The 22,890-nt window shown below is 40.6% G+C and overlaps 2 protein-coding genes across 2 annotated transcripts in view; both read right to left on the bottom strand.

The window, feature by feature from the left end:
* LOC147302822 (ribonuclease inhibitor-like) overlaps nt 1–22,890 on the bottom strand; it is a gene marked incomplete at its 5' end in the record, with an annotated part of 440,111 nt that overhangs the window by 102,036 nt on the left and 315,185 nt on the right. The window lies entirely within an intron of this gene.
* On the bottom strand, nt 1,275–21,071 carry LOC147302837 (NACHT, LRR and PYD domains-containing protein 3-like). Its single transcript, XM_086282128.1, has 7 exons — nt 20,798–21,071; nt 12,121–13,891; nt 11,868–12,041; nt 8,329–8,395; nt 4,002–4,165; nt 2,809–2,988; nt 1,275–1,467 (listed from the first exon to the last, which is right to left on the bottom strand). Exons 1-7 carry the CDS (start codon nt 21,069–21,071, stop codon nt 1,275–1,277), a joined length of 2,823 nt encoding a protein of 940 aa, XP_086138254.1.

The raw sequence follows: 22,890 nt of genomic DNA, 5'->3' as shown, positions 1-22,890 counted from the left end.
GAACAAAGACACAGCACGGCCGATGAAGGACGAGGACAAAGGAAAGGTGAGTGAGAAGACCCTGGTGGTGTGGACGGACCTGCAGGGGCTCCAAGACTGAGGAGCAGAGACGTCCATGTACCAGCTGAGGATGCTGCAGTGATCCAGGGAGCTCGGTCCAATCTGAGGCCGTGTGAACTACGTGGACCACAGTTTCTTCACAGACTTCAGCTACGTGAACATCTGGAGATCCAACAGTGCACGAGCTGTGAGCCATCAGCTGTTTCTCTCATCAGCTGCTGTAATGAGAGCTGCTGGAATCATCTCGAGCAGCAGGAAATCACTGATGTTGTTTCTAAACAAAGATATGGGACTGAGCTCCGCTGAGCTCCTTCTACTTTCATCCAGATAGAAACTGCTACAGTCTGCTGATTATTGCTTTGCCTCCATCACACAAGCTCTTTATCCTGTTCTTCACTCTCATTGGTTCTTTGTCTGCTTGTTTTTACAACAGTAGTCTTCTGATTGGTCAAAGGAGACAATCAGCTGTGACTAAATGTAGCTCCTACAGCAGTGATGGGAATAACTACTGAAGCTAATCCAGTATCAAAGCTCAGGAATCAGCAGCTCCCACCTCGTTTTCTTTCAACAACTATTTTTAGCTGCTGTGTTTTTGTGTTTCTGCAGACCTCAGACATCCTGCTGCTCTGGACAACTTTTTCATTCTTTTGTATCATTCTTTTGCTTTTCTTTTATTATTATGTTATATGTATTAATATGTGAAACACTTATTCTTTGTGTTTTTGCTTTGCTCCTGTCAAACTGCTTTAATAAAATCTGCTGCAGTCTAAACTGTGGACGTTCCCTTTTTAACCCTTTGTGAAACAATAAAGGTTTAAATCTGAGTATTCATCTATGTTAGTGTTTAATGGGTCTAATAGGTTGCTTTGGCCTTTCCCAGTAATATCTTCCCTTGCAGTCTGTGGTCCAGGCTTCTAAAACCATCCCAGGTTAACAAGAACTACAATCTAGAGGAGAGCTGCCATAACAGGTGTGACTGATGAGATCTGACCTGCAAGGTTACTCAGGTTTGTTTGTATCAGGACAAGCAGGGAAGCCGCCTGGACGTCAAAGTAGTTAGAGCTGGGCGAGTGTCCTCACCCACATCGGCTTCACAACTCTGCATCATCTACTGAGTAAGACTCAGAGGATCAGAGATTAGAAGGTCTACAAAGAGCTGAACCAGACTTCCTGTATAAAGGTTTTAGTTCCACAGATCGACAGTGTCAGCACAACTAAAACGTGGAGACTGACCTCAGAGTTTCAATTTGATGTTGTGGATTCTCCAGAAGAACACACAGCTGCTTCACTCCTGAATCCTGAAGCTTGTGGTCTCTCAGGTCCACCTCTCTGGGATACGAAGGGTTGAGCTTCAGCACTGCTTCCAGATAATCACAGCTGATCTCTGACAAATCACAGCGCTCCAATCTGTATAGAGAATGAAAGATGTAAGTTTATTAGACAAAGAGCTTGAAATCATTCAGTGTTTCATCATCTGTTCAGAGCTGAAGAAGGTTCAGAATGTAGAAGTTTAGAAAATGGAAACTCCAAACAGCTGAAGCCAACAGGAAGCAGCTTCAAACAAACACAACAAGAGAAAAAACTCTGAATGTTTCACATTAAAGTCGTACATTTCTAACAAGAGTGTTTTAAAGACAGAGTCACTGATGATCATCTTCTGCCCAGTAAAACTTTGGTTTTCCACATGTGAGTGTTAATGATGCACAAAGACTGTGAGTGCAAAGAGGGAGCGAGGAGGATGACAGAGAGATGGTACAGGAGCATCAAGAACCCGGCGAGGAAATGAGCAGAAGGACTTTGGAGCCTGTTGGATTGAAGCTTTCACAGAGACGTGTTTGACTGGACACCACCAGGACAGACTTTTAATCCCAGGATTTGGATGAGCTTTCTGTCTTTATGGTCACAAATGATGCTGTAACTCTGTGAATGTCCTGGAACTGTCAGCAGTGTGGTTACGTCCTTTTGACCTGAGTTTCCACAGCTCTTATAACAGCAGTGTACATTCAGACTGAGACACGCTTCAGTCTGTATGGACCTGTTTCTGTAGCTGCCACCATCATACTACATGTTTGTACATCAGCTTATCAAATCCTGTCTGCTGTCTTCATTTATTACTCTTCACCTGCTTCACTGTCACTGTGTGGGCGGAGCTGCCTAAGCCCCGCCCACACACAGACACAGCTCCTCTCTAGAGCTAAACTTCTGCTTCATCTCCGCCTCTTTTCTTCATCCTCCACCTCTCTTTTCTCTTCTTCAGTGTTCTGCAGCCACAGAGCCTCACAGCCGTTAGCACGCCCATACCTGAGCAGCTAGCATTACCCAGCATGCCGTGCAGCAGTGTCAGTTTGTAAATGTGCAAGAATTCCTGCTCCAAACTGTTTCACAGAGTGCTGTGTGCCGTGACCTTTGACCTGCTAAAGACAGTCAGCTGTGGATTATTCATTGTTGTGTCTGATACTTAGAACTGTGAGGAAGAAGCTACACAGTTAATCAGGGTCCCCTCTCTCTGAATTAGGAAAGGTGGGCAGGCCGCGTGTGGGCCGCGGGCCATACGTTGAGTATCACTGTTTGAAATGTGAACATTGTTCTGCTGCAGTCAATGGACTAAACCAGAGAAGAAGAAAACAGACTTTACCATGAAGATCCTCAGTGTGGATCAGTATAATATCAGCCTGATGTCTGCAGTTTAGTGTCAGCACAACTTTCACATCATATTCATCTCAGCACAACTAAAACATGCTGACTGACCTCAGAGTTTCAAATCGACATCGTGGATTCTCCCGAAAATCACACAGATGCTTCACTCCTGAACCCTGCAGGTTCCTGTAGGTTCCACTCAGGTCCACCTCTGTGGGATACGAGGGGTTGGACTTCAGTGCTGCTGCCAGATAATCAAGGCCAATATCTGACAAACCACAGCTCTTCAATCTGTATAAAGAATGAAAGATGTAAGTTTATTAGACAAAGTGAAAGTGGACAGCTCACAGATCCTGAAGCTGCAGGTTTCATCTGTCTCCAACCAAAACTGAGTGAAGCAGCAGCAAAAGAAGATCCAAACTCTGCTTCATGTTTGATAAATATGCTCATGAATTCTCTCTGACTTTGGCTGTTCCTGCCTGCACAGCTCTCTCTCTCTCAGTGTACTCCAAGAACAGCTTCAAACATCTGTTTCTGCATCATTCACTGTTTATTAGCCACCAGTCTGCTGTTGTGTTCAGTGCTGTCGGCCTCTGACAGTAAAGCCTCATTTCTGCTGTTCCATGGAAACTTTTTAAAATGATGACAGATTACAAACTCTCAGCTGTGTCTGTAATCAAACCTCTGTAACTTTGCTTCACTTCAGCAGCATCAGCTCATGTTCACATGTTGCTTCATGGTTTGCTTCAGTTTTTGATCGACTGCAGAATATTTTGAAGGTTATCTGCTATAAAAAGCCAGAAGAGGAAAATCTGCTTCATGTGTTTCTGTTTGATCCTCAGTGACTTTGACACAAAGGCCTCTGCTGTGATGATCACACCTCTGATCAAGTCTCACAGTGTCACAACTGATAAATGATCAGAGTTAGAATATTTCTGACTGTCTGCTGTGTGCCGTGACCTTTGACCTGCTAAAGACAGTCAGCTGTGGATTATTCATTGTTGTGTCTGATACTTAGAACTGTGAGAAAGAAGCTACACAGTTAATCAGGGTCCCCTCTCTCTGAATCAGGAAAGGTGGGCAGGCCGCGTGTGGGCCGCGGGCCATACGTTGAGTATCACTGTTTGAAATGTGAACATTGTTCTGCTGCAGTCAATGGACTAAACCAGAGAAGAAGAAAACAGACTTTACCATGAAGATCCTCAGTGTGGATCAGTATAATATCAGCCTGATGTCTGCAGTTTAGTGTCAGCACAACTTTCACATCATATTCATCTCAGCACAAATAAAACATGCTGACTGACCTCAGAGTTTCAAGTTTACATCCTGGACTCTCCAGGAAATCACACAGATGCTTCACTCCTGGATCCTGCAGCTTGTTGTTGGAGCTCAGGTCCAGCTGTCTCAGATGGGAGGGGTTGGACTTCAGTGCTGCTGCCAGATAATCACAGCTGATCTCTGACAAACCACAGCTCCTCAATCTGTATAAAGAATGAAAGATGTAAGTTTATTAGACAAAGTGCTTGAAATCATTCAGTGTTTCATCATCTGTTCAGAGCTGAAGAAGGTTCAGAATGTAGAAGTTTAGAAAATGGAAACTCCAAACAGCTGAAGCCAACAGGAAGCAGCTTCAAACAAACACAACAAGAGAAAAAACTCTGAATGTTTCACATTAAAGTCGTACATTTCTCATAAAAACAGGACAAAGACTTGAAAAAGTCGTGTTTTTCCTTCCAGGAACCACATGGCTTCACTTTTAAAGGTGAAGTGTGACAGAAATGGACATATTTGAAGTCCAACACCTTTTTCCAGTCACATTATTAAAGCAGACAAACTACAAGCTCATTTTCATTCCAACAAGTCATCTTCTGACCTGGACTAACAACACTGGTCTCTATGTGCAGCTGGCTGTGAGACCAGTGCTCAGGGAGCGTCTACAAAGTGCAACACTGAAAGAACATCACACACTCATTTGCTTCCAGCACTTTCACACAAACATCTACTGTCATTATTGTCACCAAACTCTGTGGATCCTTTATTGCAAATTCAAATGGGATCAAATGGTCAGACAAAAGAGGGTTATGAGGAAATATGATGAAATGTTGTGTATTAGCAGCAAGTTATTGAATCTTTTTCCTCAGAAACCAAACAAAATGATTGACAAACATGTTTTTACAAACTCAGTGTTGGACTTGGATCAGCAGGATAAGCTGATGTTTAAAGGCATTTGAGTCTCGCTGTATGAGAGTCCAGTTCTTACTCAATATTTATGGATGATGTTCTTTCAGTGTTGCACTTTGTAGACGCTCCCTGAGCCTCACAGCCAGCTGCACATGGACCAGCTGACATTACCCAGCATTAGAGGCGGCTGTAAAAAATTCATGTTCCCATTTAAATGGTTTTAATTTGAATAAAACGATGTTGATTCATTCAATCCTGAATCGATGTTTAATATAAATGTATTTTGCCAGAATCTCAGGTTAAAGCTCACAAACTATTTCAACAAGCAGCAAACAGCTAAAACAGTAAATGAGAGCAGCTAAACACACAAAGATGGAAACACAGAGCGTGGATCGTTCACTCCACGGCACGTACACGGACACGCCGTCGGGGCTGAAAGTGGACAGCTCACAGATCCTGAAGCTGCAGGTTTCATCTGTCTCCAACCAAAACTGAGTGAAGCAGCAGCAAAAGAAGATCCAAACTCTGCTTCACGTTTGATCAATATGCTCATGAATTCTCTCTGACTTTGGCTGTTCCTGCCTGCACAGCTCTCTCTCTCTCAGTGTACTCCAAGAACAGCTTCAAACATCTGTTTCTGCATCATTCACTGTTTATTAGCCACCAGTCTGCTGTTGTGTTCAGTGCTGTCGGCCTCTGACAGTAAAGCCTCATTTCTGCTGTTCCATGGAAACTTTTTAAAATGATGACAGATTACAAACTCTCAGCTGTGTCTGTAATCAAACCTCTGTAACTTTGCTTCACTTCAGCACCATCAGCTCATGTTCACATGTTGCTTCATGGTTTTCATGGTTGATTTACTTCATTTTTTCAAAAATGACCTCTGACAATTTTTAAAATGATGACAAAGTGGAAAACACCGAGCTGTGTCTCTAGTCAAAGCAGAGATGGAACGATGCCACTTTTAATGTCCGATATCAATATGAATCCAATATAGTCGATTTTATAATCAAACGTTTTTTTAATATCTTGCTGCATTTTGTATAAATTCATACTGAAGTTTAAAAAATTTAAACACTAAAGCTGTTCTGTTATACCTGTCTGCAAAAACACACTGCAGCCAAAACATTAGACAATACTGATCTTTGTATTTAAACTTTTATCAGAACTTTAAATATAAGTATTTAAAGTAATATTCAAAAGTCATTTAAATCAGTTTGATGCAGACGTCAAAAACTCTGGTTGTGAATAAAAGAAGTGCAACATCAGCACAAAATAATGTTTCTATTGAACAACTAACACAAACAGGTTGTAGAATGGAGCCTTTTATACTCACAGCTGAACAGAAACAACATCCAGAGTGGAAAACAGTGCAAACAACTGCAAACAGGCTTCATGACACTCATGTTTGATCAGGATGGATGTCAGTGTGAGCTGTTTCTATCACATTTAACCTCACAATCAATTTGGTCTCATTTCTATACAAAACTTAACACAAGTATGAAAAAAGTGTTTTTGATTGTTTTGTTTTTTGAACCATGAAACTGTTTAACAACACAGTTTGTTTCAAAGTCAAACTTGAGTCTGTCCATCGTTCGGTCAGACTGAGCGATGACAGCACACAGACGTAGACAACAGCTCTCTGAAACACCAAACTCAGGTCCTGTTGATGCTGATATACAGTGACACAGTTACATGGGTGATTCATCCTTTTAACTTTATCTTTAAACAGCTGCAGCTGTCACTGACAGCACATGTGGTACTTTAACCTTTGGACTGTTTTCATCAGTTAATTTTGGAGTTACTACAAAGAGTGAAGCTATAGGATGATCTGTCTGCTGTCACTGGGTGGTGCAGAGGTCTGAATCTGAGGACGGCTCCTGTAATCACAACGAGAACACAATCATCACAAACTGAAATATAAAGTTTATCTCTCAAATCTGAAATAAAGCTGATCCTTCTGTCCTCACACACTCGGGAGTGTTCTTCTCTTCTCTTACATTTTTTCAGTCCTACAGTTCTGCTGACAGCTGACATATGAGCTGTTTATTTAAAAAAAAGCCTTATATACGAACAGATGTTCCTATATAATGTTCACCTTTGAGTTGTTGGAGCTTTATAAATGGACATCTGCAAAGATGAGATGATGGAGCAGGTTTCAGTCCTGGTTCAGTCTGCTGCTGCATCCTGGTCACAACATACAGAGGTGGTATCAGCACTGGTATCAGCACTGGTATTGAAGAAGAAATATTAATGCTTCAAACTATTTGTCTTAAAGGATGGAAGCTGTACAGAGTTCTGCACATGTGTCTTTGTGAACATACCTCATTAACAATATTTCAGACAGTTTTTTAACCTGAATATTTGCAACAAACTCAGTATAAAAAATACAGTGAGTGCTAAAAAATTAATCAGTGGAAAAATTAAACAAACATTTTAACTTAAGCTGCCAAGAGGAAGTCGTTGGTTTCAGTAAATATCGGGCTACTTTGTATCAATAGGTAACTTCACATCTGAGCAGACAAGTATCACATGTGGAGTTCCCCAAGGTTCCATCTTGGGACCCCCTCTGTTTAACATTTACATGCTCCCACTGGCACAGATTATAAAGAACAACAAAATAAACTACCACAGCTATGCAGATGACACACAAATATATATCACAATGTCACCAGGAGACCGAGGCCCTGTACAGGCTCTTGGTAAATGCATTGAGGAAATTAATGACTGGTTGTGCCACAATTTTCTCCAGCTAAACAAAAACAAAACTGAGGTAATAGTCTTTGGCACCAAAGAAAAACGATTACAGGTCACCAGAGAACTTCAATCTATACACCTAAAAACCACAAACCAGGCGAGAAATTTGGGTGTAGTGATGGATGCAGACCTAAACTTAGAAAAACACATTAAGACAATAACTAAGTCAGCTTACTATTTTGTTTGCTTGTTTTAATCAATTTTAAATCATGCTTTTTATTTGTTTTTGTTTCTAATGTCTCTGTAAAGCACTTTAAATCACCTTGTTGTTGAATTGTGCTATACAAATAAACTTGCCTTGCCTTTGCTATTTGATCAGTTTTTACAGATTAATGAGGAGTTACTTAAGTGCCAGGTTTTTAAAGTTGGTGTTACTGTCTTTACGCATGTGGAGACTGAAAACATGGTGCTGTTTAATAAGATATTTAATATTCAGCTCTGCACAGGAGCTGCAGCGGGGTGCAGCCTGTTGCCTTTACAGTATAACACTTGTAATAAAAGTACAGTAACGGTAATTAGTGACTGAGTAGCCCGGGGCGTTTCTCTTGATTTCTGTAGTCAGGGTAAATTCATTCACCTGCACGGGTTAGCTAAACAAACCCTGACGGCCGAGTGCTCATCTTAGCTAGCTAGGTCTCAGGACCGAGCTAAGGACGGTAGTTACGGAGTAGCTTACAAACACGTTTAACTTACCGAAAAAGTGCAGCGGGGCCTCGGGTCCTTCTGTCGGGTAGCCCAGTTTACTGAAGAACACCTCAGGCTGTCAGGTTAAAACACTCGGTCATGTCTTCGTAGCGTAAAGGCAGGCCGTCCTCTCAGAGCCTACGCTCTATCTGCTATTCCCGAACAGAGATACGCAAGTTTCTCCGTGACTACAGCTGCCAGTCAAAGCTGCTATGATGACGTTACACCCCATTTTAACATCACCGCTGTCGGAATTAGAATCAAACTTGGACATAAATCAGCGTGATGAGAACTATTGATAAGAAAAGAAAGAATCTTTGGAAAAATATCTGAGGAGAATAAATTTATTTTAGTCTGACCCCAGTCCCATCCGCTAACATGGAGGAGGCGGGGTTTATGACCTATACTGCAGCCAGACACCAGGGGGCGATAGAGGTGTTTTGGCTTCGTTTTTGGGGAGCTGTAACTTCGTTCTGCATCCTCCTGACGACCCGGACTTCGTGGTCTATGTGGGCCGGGTCCTCAGAAGGTCGGGTAGGCCAGAAGTAAACGGGTATGAAATGGGACAGTCTAGCCTTCAGATTAGCATCACCGCTGTCTCGGTGGAGTTTAATAAACTCAGCTGTCTGCTCCTTGCTATCTAAAATATAACAGGACACTGGAGTAAACTCTCGACCATCTCACACTTCTGCTTAATCAGTTTTCTGTTTGACGTTTATTCAGCTGTGTGAAAACCACCCGGGGGATTAATACAGTGGCTTGTAAAAGTATTTGGCCCCCTTGAACTTTTCCACATTTTGTCACATTACAGCCACAAACATGAATCATTTTTTATTGGAATTCCAGGTGAAAGACCAACACAAAGTGGTGCACGCGTGAGAAGAGGAACGGAAATCATACATGATTCCAAACATTTTTTACAAATAAATAACTGCAAAGTGGGGTGTGTGTAATTATTCAGCCCCTGAGTCAATACTTTGTAGAACCAGCTTTTGCTGCAGTTCCAGCTGCCAGTCTTTTAGGGTCTGTCTCTACCAGCTTTGCACATCTACAGACTGAAATTCTTGCCCATTCTTTTTTGCAAAACAGCTCCAGCTCAGTCAGATTAGATGGGCAGCGTTTGTGAACAGCAGTTTTCAGATCTTGCCACAGACTCCTGATTGGATTTAGATCTGGACTTTGACTGGGCCATTCTAACACATGGATATGTTTTGTTTTAAACCATTCCATTGTTGCCCTGGCTTTATGTTTAGGGTCGTTGTCCTGCTGGAAGGTGAACCTCCGCCCCAGTCTCAAGTCTTTTGCAGACTCCAAGAGGTTTTCTTCCAAGATTGCCTTGTATTTGGCTCCATCCATCCATCTTCCCATCAATTCTGACCAGCTTCCCTGTCCCTGCTGAAGAGAAGCACCCCCAGAGCATGATGCTGCCACCACCATATTTGACAGTGGGGGTGGTGTGTTCAGAGTGATGTGCAGTGTTAGTTTTCCGCCTCACATAGCGTTTTGCATTTTGGCCAAAAAGTTCCATTTTGATCTCATGTGACCAGAGCACCTTCTTCCACATGTTTGCTGTGTCCCCCACATGGCTTGTGGCAAACTGCAAACTGGACTTCTTATGGTTTTTTGTTAACAATGGCTTTCTTCTTGCCACTCTTCCATAAAGGCCAACTTTGTGCAGTGCACCACTAATAGTTGTCCTATGGACAGATTCCCCCACCTGAGCTGTAGATCTCTGCAGCTCGTCCAGAGTCACCATGGGCCTCTTGGCTGCATTTCTGATCAGCGCTCTCCTTGTTCGGCCTGTGAGTTTAGGTGGACGGCCTTGTCTTGGTAGGTTTACAGTTGTGCCATACTTCCATTTCTGAATGATCGCTTGAACAGTGCTCCGTGGGATGTTCAAGGCTTGGGAAATCTTTTTGTAGCCTAAGCCTGCTTTACATTTCTCAATAACTTTATCCCTGACCTGTCTGGTGTGTTCTTTGGACTTCATGGTGTTGTTGCTCCCAATATTCTCTTAGACAACCTCTGAGGCCGTCACAGAGCAGCTGTATTTGTACTGACATTAGATTACACACAGGTGCACTCTATTTAGTCATTAGCACTCATCAGGCAATGTCTATGGGCAACTGACTGCACTCAGACCAAAGGGGGCTGAATAATTACACACACCCCACTTTGCAGTTATTTATTTGTAAAAAATGTTTGGAATCAAGTATGATTTTCGTTCCACTTCTCACGTGTACACCACTTTGTGTTGGTCTCTCACGTTGAATTCCAATAAAATTGATTCATGTTTGTTGTCAGGCTATCAGGATGCTGAATTCACTCCCTGCTCTCACACACCAACTCCAGAGCTGCATTCATCTTTTCCCTCTGAACCCCCCAAACATACAAACCCTGAGCCACCACCATTACCCTTTCACTGACTGCCCCACTCCACCATTTGACCCTTAGAACTGAAGACGCTTCTCTCATAAGAGGTGAAACATCTTCAAGGAAACTTAAAGAAGTCCAGACACTTTTCTTTCCAAGCTCCTTACACTACGGTGACATGGATGTCTGAGAACCTTCACAGACTGATTTTACAAGAACAACTTGTGTCAAAAATCCCTAGCAGTGCCTCTCTGTCACACACACAAATCACTACAGTTACAAATTTAATAACTTAAAAAACCTCAGAAAAACAGAACTGAGCAAAACAAACAAACAAACAAACCAGAGACCAGGTAAGAACATTGAGGTTTAAATTTATAATCTTAAATACTTATATGCTGATTATATTGCTTTATAAGAAAGGCCCAACTCTGAGTACACTCTGTGCCGACAGGACTGACAGGAAATTACATGCTTTTTCCGGTGAAAAGTGAAACTAAGCAGAGTGTTTGATCGAAACTTAAAGTGTGTGTGACGTCTATATAAATGACTAGGCTTCCTGTTTTGTGCTTCAGACCTGGGGTTGTGTGTTCAGGTCTCCATATACTGATATGTAAAATAAAGATCATTTTTAAAGTAAAAAGACCACTTTTGAGCTGCGTCTTTTTGGCCGTAAAGAATACCAAAAGAACCGGAATTTAATAACATTAAAAGCAAACAATAAATGAGCAAAGTAGTGCATGATAAATATAGATGACAAATACAAAGTGCAATATAGAAACACTGGGTAAAAAGAAATGAACAATTAAAAAGGAGGATAAAAGATGTGAGCAGTAGTTAAACAGTAGAAATAAATATATAATAAACAAACAAAAATAGATAATAAATGAAAGCCAGGTCAGAAAGGTGAGTTTGGCTTTAAAAGCATGAAAACACACTGCTGTCTTCAGGAAGGCTGCTCCAGTAACAGAAAGTCATCTACATGTGGGTTTAGTTCTGACTTTAGGGACGAGTAAAAAAATAAAATAAAATAAAAACATCTGTCCAGACAACCTGACAGTCAAAAATATAAACTCAGGAACTTAAAAGGAAAATTGTGCTGACTTTGAACGTCCACATCAAGATAAACTTACAGATTTAAGAGTCAAAAAGTGTCAAAAAGTCTGTATCCTTACCTGAGAGTTTCAAGTTTACAGTCAGGACTCTTTAGTCCAACACACAGCAAATCCAATCCTGAATCCTGCAGCTTGTTCGAGCTCAGGTCCAGCTCTCTCAGATGATTGGATGGGGAGCTGAGAATTTCAGACAAAGCTTCAAAGCTTCTTTTTGAGAGTTTACAATCTCTCAGCCTGAGGAAGAATAACAATGGAGACATATTCTTTTATTCATCTAGCATTATTGAACATATTTGTTCATAGATTCACTTACAGCACTTTCTTGGATGCTTTGACCACTGGCAGTAGCTTCAAAAATGCCTTCTCTGAACGGGAGTATTTCTTCAGGTCGAACTCATCCAGATCTGATGACAGTAAGATGAAGACCAGAGCCGACCACTGAGCAGGAGACAGTTGATCTGTGGAGAGACGTCCTGATCTCAGGGACTGTTGGATCTCCTCCACTAGAGAACGATCATCCAGTTCATTCAGACAGTGGAACAGGTTGATGCTTTTCTCTGCAGACAGTTTCCCACTGAGCTTCTTCTTGATGTAGTGAACTGTTTCCTGATTGGTCTGTGAGCTACTTCCTGTCTGTGTCAGCATGCATAGGAGATTCTGATTGGTTTGCAGTGAAAGACCCAGGAGGAAGCGGAGGAACAAGTCCAGGTGTCCATTTGGACTCTCTAAGGCTTTGTCCACAGCACTCTGGTAGAAGTCTTTTATAGTAAGTGTTTTCTGGAAAATTTTAGATAGAGGAGATTGTTTCTTAAGCAGGTTGACTCCAGAGTTGATGAAGGTCAGATAGACATGAAGAGCAGCAAAGAACTCCTGAATACTCAGATGGACGAAACAGTAAACGACATCGGTGAACATGTGGCACTCATCAGCTTTAAAGATCTGTGTGAACACTCCTGAGTACACTGAGGCTGCCCTGATATCGATGCCACACTCTGTCAGGTCTGATTCATAGAAGATCAGGTTTCCTTTCTGCAGCTGATCAAAGGCCAGTTTTCCCAGAGACTCAATGATCTTCCTGCATGACTCTGTCTCAGCTCCTCCATCATACTTGATGTCCTTCGTTGTTAGGTGAAATAGCACAAGGCGTATGTAGAGCTCTGTGAGAGTCTTAGGCAGATCTTCGCTCTCTTTGTTCTTCATGACAAACTCCAGAACTGTAGCAGTGATCCAGCAGAAGACTGGGATGTGGCACATGATGTGGAGGCTTCGTGATGTCTTGATGTGGGAGATGATGCTGCTGGCCTGCTCCTCATCTCTGAATCTCTTCTTGAAATACTCCTCCTTCTGTGGGTCAGTGAACCCTCTGACCTCTGTCACCATGTCAACAATGTCACGAAGGATCTTATTGGCTGCTGCGGGTCGTGTGGTTATCCAGAGGCGAGCAGAGGGAAGCAGTTCCCCCCTAATGAGGTTTATCAGCAGCACATCCACTGAGGTGGACTTTCTAGGGTCAGTCAGGATTGCAGTTTTGTGGAAGTCCAGAAGAGGTCGACACTCATCCAGACCATCAAAGATGAACACAACCTGGAAGTCTTCAAAGCTGCAGATTCCTGCTTCTTTGGTTTCAGTAAAGAAGTGATGAACAAGTTCCACCAAGCTGAACTTTTCCTCTTTCAGCAGATTCAGCTTTCTGAAAGTGAATGGAAACATGAACTGGATGTCCTGGTTGGCTTTGTCTTCAGCCCAGTCCAGAGTGAACTTCTGTGTTAGGACTGTTTTCCCAATGCCAGCCACTCCCATTGTCAGCACTGTTCTGATTGGTTTATCTCTTCCAGGTGGGAGTTTAAAGATGTCTTCTTGTCTGATGGTTGTTTCTGGTCTGTCTGGTTTCCTGGATGCTGTTTCAATCTGTCTGACCTCATGTTCATCATTGACCTCTGCAGTCCCTCCCCCTGTGATGTAGAGCTCTGTGTAGATCTGATTCAGGAGGGTCGGGTTTCCTGTTGTAGAAATCCCCTCAAGCACACACTGGAACTTCTGCTTCAGGTCTGACTTGAGTTTGAGCTGACACTCAGTGAGAATCTCTGCATGAATAAACAGCAAATGACACAAATGAGAAAACTGCATTCTGGTTACTGTGGTTATGTGTTCAGTTCACTGGACTCTTGGTGTCATGATCCGAGTGAGTCTGAGTAACTTTCCACAGCATCAGCTCTCCTCCCCTGGGTGGAGCCCTCCTCACTCCTCCCTGCTCCTCACCTGTTGCCAATTACTCCGGCAGTATTTATGAGCAGCACTGACAATGAACCTTCTCCAGATTGTCTGCTTACCACAGTCAGTTCTCTGCCTCACATTTTGTCTTGTGCTCCTCAGCTTGTTTCGCGTAACCCTCTTCCACCTTCTTCCACATGTTTGCTGTGTCCCCCACATGGCTTGTGGCAAACTGCAAACGGGACTTCTTATGGTTTTCTGTTAACAATGGCTTTCTTCTTGCCACTCTTCCATAAAGGCCAACTTTGTGCAGTGCACCACTAATAGTTGTCCTATGGACAGATTCCCCCACCTGAGCTGTGGGATGTTCAAGGCTTGGGAAATCTTTTTGTAGCCTAAGCCTGCTTTACATTTCTCAATAACTTTATCCCTGGCCTGTCTGTTGTGTTCTTTGGACTTCATGGTGTTTTTGCTCCCAATATTCTCATAGACAACCTCTGAGGCTGTCACAGAGCAGCTGTATTTGTACTGACATTAGATTACACACAGGTGCACTCTATTTAGTCATTAGCACTCATCAGGCAACGTCTATGGGCAACTGACTGCACTCAGACCAAAGGGGGCTGAATAATTACACACACCCCATTTTGCAGTTATTTATTTGTAAAAAATGTTTGGAGTCATGTATGATTCTCGTTCCACTTCTCACGTGTCCACCACTTTGTGTTGGTCTCTCATGTGGAATTCCAATAAAATTGATTCATGTTTGTGGCTGTAATGTGACAAAATGTGGAAAAGTTCAAGGGGACCAAATACTTTTGCAAGCCACTGTAAAAGACAAACCTGAAAACATAAGGACAGCGGGGAATACACAGAGATGACACAAAGAAGGCTGGATAGAGAGACGCGTAGTAACACTGATTAACACAGTAATGCAGACGACACAACGAGGAACACAGGCAGACACACACTATAAATACACACAAGGTAATGAGGGAATGACACACAGGAGGGGAGCACAGCTGATCCTAATTCACAAGGCGAGACACAAACCTTCAAAGTAAAACAGGAAACAGACTGTTTTACAACACAAACTCGGGGACACGAACAGAACACAGAGGAAAGACACAGGTAGAGATCATAAAACACTAAACACCAGATTCAACCCTAAGAACTAATACAAAATCAGAATTAACACAAAGTACACAAGGTGATACCAAAAATGAAGCAAAACGCTGAACGACCCAGGACCATGACAGAACTAGTTTTTCAGCGTCACTCTGAGACAGGATATTTCTAACTTTAGAGATGTTGCACAAATGGAAGAACGCAGTCTTACATATTTGTTTAATATGTGCGTTGAAGGACATGTCCTGGTCAAAAATGACTCCAAGGTTCCTCACAGTGTTACTGGAGGCCAAGGTAATGTCATCCAGAGTAAGAATCTGCTTAGATACCATATTTCTAAGATTTTCAGGGCCGAGTACAATAACCTCAGTTTGATCTGAATTAAGAAGCAGAACGTTAGCGGCCATCCAGGTCTTTATGTTTTGTTTTGTTTTTTAAATGAACTTTATTTAGAACAATAACAATGACAATCTCAAAGAGACAAGCGACATATTAAATCAATTAGAACAGAATCACATCTCCTGTACACCACAATGAAATCGACAATAACTGAAAGTAAACATACATACACACACATATATATATACACATACACATATATACATATATATGCATATACACATGCATACGTTCACATCCATATACACACATCTACATAATAATAATATAAAAAGATAAATAACCAATACAAAAATAAATAACAATAAAAAAAGAATGAAAAAAAAGGAACAGAAATAAAGAAGACAAGGGGGATCATAAAATCTCTAAAAGTGAGGTTCCATAAACAAGACACATAACTTAAATAAGGGGCTAAGAAAAATCAAACTCTTCTAAAAATCTATGCAATTTGATTGCTTGGGGCTTATTTATTAGCTTAAGAGATTTACGGAACAGGGAGAGGTCGTTTTTAAGAGCAGGCCATGAAGGGGGGGATTTAGCATATCGGCATTTATGTATGTAATACTTTGTTATAATAATGAGATTGTTAACTAAAAACTCACTATTTTTGTCCTTAAGGATTACTCCAATTTGAATATTTTGAAAAGACCAAAAATCAATATATCCATACTGGGACAATATTAGGACATGGAGAGATTTCCATAAATTCTGGATTGTCACGCATCCATAGAACATGTGCTCTGTTGTTTCCGAAGTTGTTTTACAAATATAACAGTTGTCTAACACAAATTTAAATCTGTCTCTCATAAATTCATTGGAGGGGTAAATATTTTTTGTAGTTCTAAAATGGACTTCTTTAAATTTGGGGGGAATTGGAAAAGTTAAATATTTGGTTCTGATCAACGAGATCTCAGATTTGTTATAATCTTTAAAGACGAGTGAATGTTTTGTCCTACCTGGATATAAGGTGTTAACCAAATACCTCCTCAAAAATTGATTATTGCATTTTCCATTAACCAAGTCAAGACCATCTAGTTTAACTTTATGTAAATTTGGAGTCTGTATATTTGAAAAATTGTTCTTTATCGTATTTACAAGGACTGTTGGGATATTCTGTGAAACCTTTTTATAGAGCTCGAACGAGCAACTCATGTCATATTTCTCATTAAGCCTGTTTAATTCAAGTATATCTCCATTTTCATCCATTATATGTGTCACAGACCAAATTTGTTTTGTCATCCATTCTTCCACAAACATAGATTTCCCCCGATTCAATATCACCCTATTATTCCACAATGGAACATTGTGGGGACTAAAGTTATGTTTAAACATTAATTTCCAATTTAACAAAACTTGTTATGAAATTAAAATTCACCTTATTGATGTCTTTTATAATTCTTGGTGGGATGGCTAGGGAATAAGCTGGATAGATTAATCCGGACAAAGATTCAACCTTGGTCAACATTATCCTGCCCAACAACGTTAAATCTCTCTGTAGCCAATGGTTTAGAGTTTTTTTGCATTTGTCAATTGTATTCTGAATATTCTATTCTTCACTATCAGCCATGCATTTAGTTATCCAGATTCCAAGATATTTGATTTCATTTTTGACAGGTACATCATACAAAGAAGAGTGAGAACAATTGTGGATACTCATGAGTTCACATTTGTCCAGGTTCAGGCGTAGTCCAGAAGCATCAGAAAAGATCTTTATTGTATCTAAGGCCAATGGAATTCGTTCTTTATTTTTTAGAAAGATTGTTGTATCATCGGCAAGCTGACTTATTATTAATTTGTGATTATTTATGTCTAATCCTTTGATGTTTGAGTTTATGACAGTAATAGCAAGTAATTCAGTGGCTACAATGAATAAAAGAGGTGAGATGCTGCAGCCCTGCCTGATACCCCTCTCCACCCTGAACCTGGGACATGTGCCTTCTAAAAGAGAAGCACAAAAGTGTGTTCAATAGAATCAAATGCTTTATGGAAGTCCAAGAACAACATAAAACCATCATGCTTAGTTAGGTAATTGTAATCGATAAGGTCCAAAACCAAGCGGATATTGTTTTGGATCAACCGTCCTTTGAGAAATCCTGATTGTGTTGGGCTAATTATTTCAGAAATACCTGTTTTTAGTCTTGTTGCTAAAACTTTTGTAAAAACTTTGTAGTCTGTATTTAAAAGTGTTATAGGTCTTAGATTACTTAGTTTTTTCTTATCTTTCCCCGGTTTTGGAATTAATTTTATAACTCCCTGTTTCATTGTTGTCATAAGCTCCTTTTGATTTATACATTCATTTAACGCACTGAATAATAGTAATTTTAGGTCTTCCCAAAAGTGCTTATAGAAATTAGTTGTTATACCATCTGGTCCCGGTGAGCGATCAGATGCCATGCTCTTAATAGCAAAATCAAATTCTTCTATAGTCAGGTCTCCATCACAAATTTCTCTAAAATTATCATCAATTACTGGAATCCAAGTACTGATTTTGTCAAAGAAGGAGGTGACATTTTGTTCTGAGTATGAAGACTTATAAAGGTTACTGTAAAAAGTAAATACTTCATTTGAAATGCGTTTAGGGTCTGTACATTCCTCTCCATTGATTAGTAGGTTACATATTGAGTTATATTCTTGTCTACGTTTTTCTAGATTGCAAAAATAGGCAGTGTTCTTTTCACCCTCTTCTATCCACTTGGCTTTGGATCGCAAATAAGCAGCCTTGGCTCTATAAAGGTCCATTTCGTCCAATTTAGATTGTAAATTATTAATTTTTCCTTTTTCTTCCTCAGTCCAATTCAATTTGCCATAAAGATTCATAAGTTCTTTTACTACATTTGATTCCTCTTCTTTTCTTTGTCTGTTTAACTTTTTACCGAATGCAATTGAGGTTTTTCTGATTCTAAATTTAAGATATTCCCATTTGAGCATCGGTGTATTGATGGCTTCATTATTCTGGATATCTAAAATTAATTTTTTAATAGAATTACAATACTCCTCATTTCTCAGCATCTGACAATTAAATTACAATAATTCTTAAATGTGTTGTTTTGGTCTTTGCTTTGTAGTCTCAGAATAATGGTGCAATGGTCACTTAAGGGACTGTTAGAGATGACTGTTTCCTTAACATATTGTAAAATTGAGTTGGATACCAACCAATAATCAATACGTGGCCTGCTTTGACCATTAGGTTTGTGCCAGGTGAATTGTTTTACATCTTCGTTTAACACTCTCCATATATCTATTAATTTAGTATCATTAGCGAATTTTTCAAATATTGGGTTTTTATGTTCTCTTGAAAATTTTGAAGGCCATCTATCCAACCATTCATCAGGAGTCACATTGAAATCACCTCCAACTACTATATAATCAGTAGGGAATTTGGTATAAAGTTCCCTTATAACTGTAGAAATTTGATGCAGCAGGTTCTTATTCTCTTGATCATTGTTGTATCCATAAACATTAACCAAAATAATCAGAGTATTATCAGTATTTAACACACAGGCAACCCAATGTCCATTTTTGTCTGCCATGTGGCACAAAAACCTACCAGGACATCTGTTGAAACAAACAGCAACCCCAGCCGACCTCTTTGTACCATGACTAAAAAACATTTTATCTCCCCATTGTTGTGACCAAAATTTCACATCAGATTCCTCAGAATGAGTTTCCTGGAGAAAAAAACAATTTGCCTGTTGCCCCTTGCAGAACGGAAAGACAGCTTTGCACTTAATTGAGTCTTTAAGTCCCCTTGTGTTAAAGGAAAAAAAAGAAATATTATTTTTTAATTGGAACACAGAACACATGAACAGCTTTAAAGAGGAAGTTTAGGAGATGGAGTAGGAAAATCTTGAGGTAAAAGTCCCATCATCCGAAATGTTCCACTGTATACAGTATTCCTTTCGTAGTCAGATGTCAGCCCATACCTGGAGTCTCTACCCTGATGCGTTTGCCTTCTATGAAACCAAAAAGGGCCCCTGAAGCCTGCAGCCTTGCCTTCCTTCCGAGCCTGGTCGATTTTTGGCCACAACGCTTGTCTGGATCTCCAGTCCTCTGGGGTCAGGTCTTCAGCAAAGCGGATGCCTTCTTCTTTGAACACGGGAGAAGCCTTTGTTCGCCTCCAGATGTCATCTCTCACGGCACGTCTCACAAACAGAATAATGATTTGTCGATGCTTATTCTCCACCGCTCTTCCCACTCTGTGGACAACATCAACTGCGTTTTCCATCTTCATCTTCCTAGAAGGATTGCTCCATCGGAGCTGGGTAGTCATGCTCGCTGTTTCTCTGGATTGTAAAAGGGAGGTTTTTCCACTGCCAGAGGTTTCGTGTTGTTGGTTTTCTTCATGTTCGGGCTGAAACGTCGTCAATATAGCTCAAAGGAGTGGATTTTATAACTTCAAGATTAAAACATCGGGACTTTAGTGAGGAGTTCAGACGGATGAGACTGCTCAGTCCGCCATCTTGCCCGCCCCCCTATCCAGGTCTTTATGTCTTTAAGACATTCCTGCAGTTTAACTAATTGGTGTGTGTTATCTGGCTTCATGGACAGATAGAGCTGGGTGTCATCTGCATAGCAGTGTAAATGTATGCTATGTCTTCTAATGATACTGCCTAAGGGAAGCATGGTAACGGGAGCGTTGCCAGCAGAAGGCTGAAGTGGAATCTCCCAGAAAGCTGCAGAAGAAAAAACATGAGCTGAAATGGTGGATTTCAGTCAAATAAGGAGAACTGTGGCTTTCCTCCAACGTTTGACCAATCACCTTAGTGTCCTGTTTATCAACCATAATAAAAAACATTTACTGTCTGGGCATTTTTTTGTTTGGGTCTCCAAACAGCAGAAAGAAATGGCAGCCATTTATTTTAACCTTTGCCTTCAACTGGTAAATAGATTTAAGAAAAAGCACTTTGATCATATTTGTGACGTGTCCCAAACTGTTGTTGTCGCCTCATTTATGTTGATAAAACAGCTCTAAAACCAATCTGACAATATAAATCTGTAAAATGGGCTGAAAACCTGCTGCTGGTCCCATTTTAATCAAACCAACCCAAAGAGCAGATATTCATGTGTACACAGGAGGTTATTTGTGCAGATGCATAAAACACAAACTGTTGGCTTTCTGCAGTCTCTCACTCCTGAAAGTGTTGGCAAGTGTTTTGGATTTATTATTTATATGGATGCTTATGGCACCTGTGTAATGTTAACTAATGTTTTTATTGTTTGTGTGTTTTTTGTTTAGTCATTCCCTGACTTACCTGTGGGTTCTGGGATGGTTTTATTTAAATTCTCCAACAGATCATTCCTGTTTAACCTCCCCAAAAGATTTTTAGCGACTTCAAAAGTGTTGATAGAGTAGGTATCAAACATCAGATCCACTACGTTCGTCCTCTCTGCTTTCTCCAGTTCACTTTCTGGGATTGCTGGTAAACCTTCTACAGACCCGTTCTTCAGATGCCACTTAAATTCTTCAAAGTCATCACGTCCCAAATCCTTCAAAGTCCCCAGAAGGATTTCTTTAGGTGTCGTCATCTTTTACCCTGTAAGGATCCGATAAACAAAGACTGTAACAACAGATGGAGAGGTAATTGTCTGATTTATCAGAATTTAACTTGATTCTAACAGCAGTTCATCACTACCACCAATAAATTTCTAAGGCTCAGAATGCAACAAAATTGCACATAAAGAAGCACATAGAGAAGTATCCAAGTAACACTTTGCTACAATATAAAACAAACTATTATAAATAAAGAAAATATATAAACTAAATATATACACTACCCATCAAACGTTTTAGAACAGCCATATTTTTCCAGTGTTTTTGTCACGGTTTGCGAGCCGTGTGTAAATTATTAAAGGACCCTTTATGCAGGCAGCTCAGATGCAAGTGAGTTTATTCATCAGATGGTGATACAAACAGAAATGGCGAAGGTGAGCATGGAAACTAAGCAAAAACCTAACCTACAGTACACGAATATGAAGAAGTACACGAAGGGAAGATGAAAACACGGAACACAAGGGGTGGGAGCAAAGCACCACAACACATCACTATATAGTAGTGATGTGACGTTCTGTATCGAGGCTTCGAAGCTTGTGTCGAGTAATTGAGGGAGAGTTTCCGCGATGCGCGTATCGAGGCTTGCTTCATTTATGGGAGGAGCTGAAAATGATGACGTCCGAAGCCTCGCTGCACCACGTGACTGGTTCATGAAGTGGTTCGAACTTTGCCGCGAGATATGACAGCGATATAAACCCCTCAGACTTCATTCAAAATGTAGGTGTTTGATGGAGAGTTGCGGTTAGTGAGAGTTTGGAGACAGTTTGGAGGTTTATGAGAGTGAGGAGAGAAAGTCAGGAGAGAATGGAGCCAGTTAAGAAGGGGAGGATGTCCTTCCCTGTGTGGGAACATTTTGATCTTATTCCTCCCAACAAGGTATGTAAATTTCTACAGAAGATGTATTTTCATAATACTGATGGTGCAATACAATTTATGTTAAGCGGCTTTACTTTTGTACAAGGTGAAGTGTTTGCTATGTGCCAGGGAGCTGGGATATAACAACAACACCTCATCCATGCTTAGGCACTACAGAGCTTTGCATGAGAATAAGGGGAACACCGACTGTGGAGCAAGACCAGGTGAGCATCAAATGCCATGATAATATAGCATGCTGTAATGTTACTAAATGATATAACAATATTATACAGCTGTAATAAGTTACGTGTGTGATATTTATATTTGTGCTTTGTCTTTGTTGTCTTTCCTCAGAGAACAATCTCAAATAGATGAAGACCTGGTCAGCATGGTGATTGAGGACTCCCAGCCATTTAGCATTGTGGAGGACAAAGGATTCAAAAGATGTTAAATCATTAAATCCTAGCAATGTTCTCCCCACTAAAAAGGTCATAAAAGCAGTGAAAATTTAGTTTTTACAGAATAAAATGTGAACAGGCAGGACTGAGGCTCAAAGCCTCAGTGTGTAGCTGTCCATACCTCAACGTTACAAAAGCACAACTACTGTCCACACCCCAACCACACCTCACAGTAAATGATCATTTCCATTTTAAGCATTTCCAAATAATCATTTTCCATACTGCCAGTATAAATATACACAGTATACTGCCATCACTACAATATACATGTTTTACACACTCCTTTTGTTGTTGACATTTACAGGCTGTGTGCAAAAGGCCACACTCTTCAAATTCATGCCAACTAATATTTTTACGTCCAGTAGGTGTCCTACTAGAGCAAATGAAGCTTCAAGAAGCTTTGCGCTGGGATGAACCAAATGGATGAAAAGCTTCAGTGCTTCATGAAGCTTCATCTGCCCATCACTATTATATAGACAGT

This window comes from Aulonocara sp. 'chitande type north' Nkhata Bay, linkage group LG23 (assembly GCF_057382095.1).
Source record: "Aulonocara sp. 'chitande type north' Nkhata Bay isolate Kocher_YH1m ecotype deep benthic linkage group LG23, A_spYH_male_GT1.1, whole genome shotgun sequence".
In the NCBI taxonomy this organism is placed as follows: Eukaryota; Metazoa; Chordata; class Actinopteri; order Cichliformes; family Cichlidae; genus Aulonocara; species Aulonocara sp. 'chitande type north' Nkhata Bay.
The sequence above is the reverse complement of the archived record's forward strand: the minus strand, read 5'-3'. Positions and strand labels throughout refer to the sequence as shown.

What these genes read in the sequence shown, in the direction of transcription:
- LOC147302837 (XM_086282128.1), bottom strand. Translation starts at nt 21,071, where the DNA reads ATGACGACACCTAAAGAAATCCTTCTGGGGACTTTGAAGGATTTGGGA. An exon ending in TGTAAACTTGAAACTCTCAG is followed by an intron (nt 8,396 to 11,867) that starts GTAAGGATACAG and finishes TTAACCTGACAG; the next exon opens with CCTGAGGTGTTCTTCAGTAA. An exon ending in GGCCCCGCTGCACTTTTTCG is followed by an intron (nt 4,166 to 8,328) that starts GTAAGTTAAACG and finishes TTGAGGAGCTGT; the next exon opens with GGTTTGTCAGAGATCAGCTG.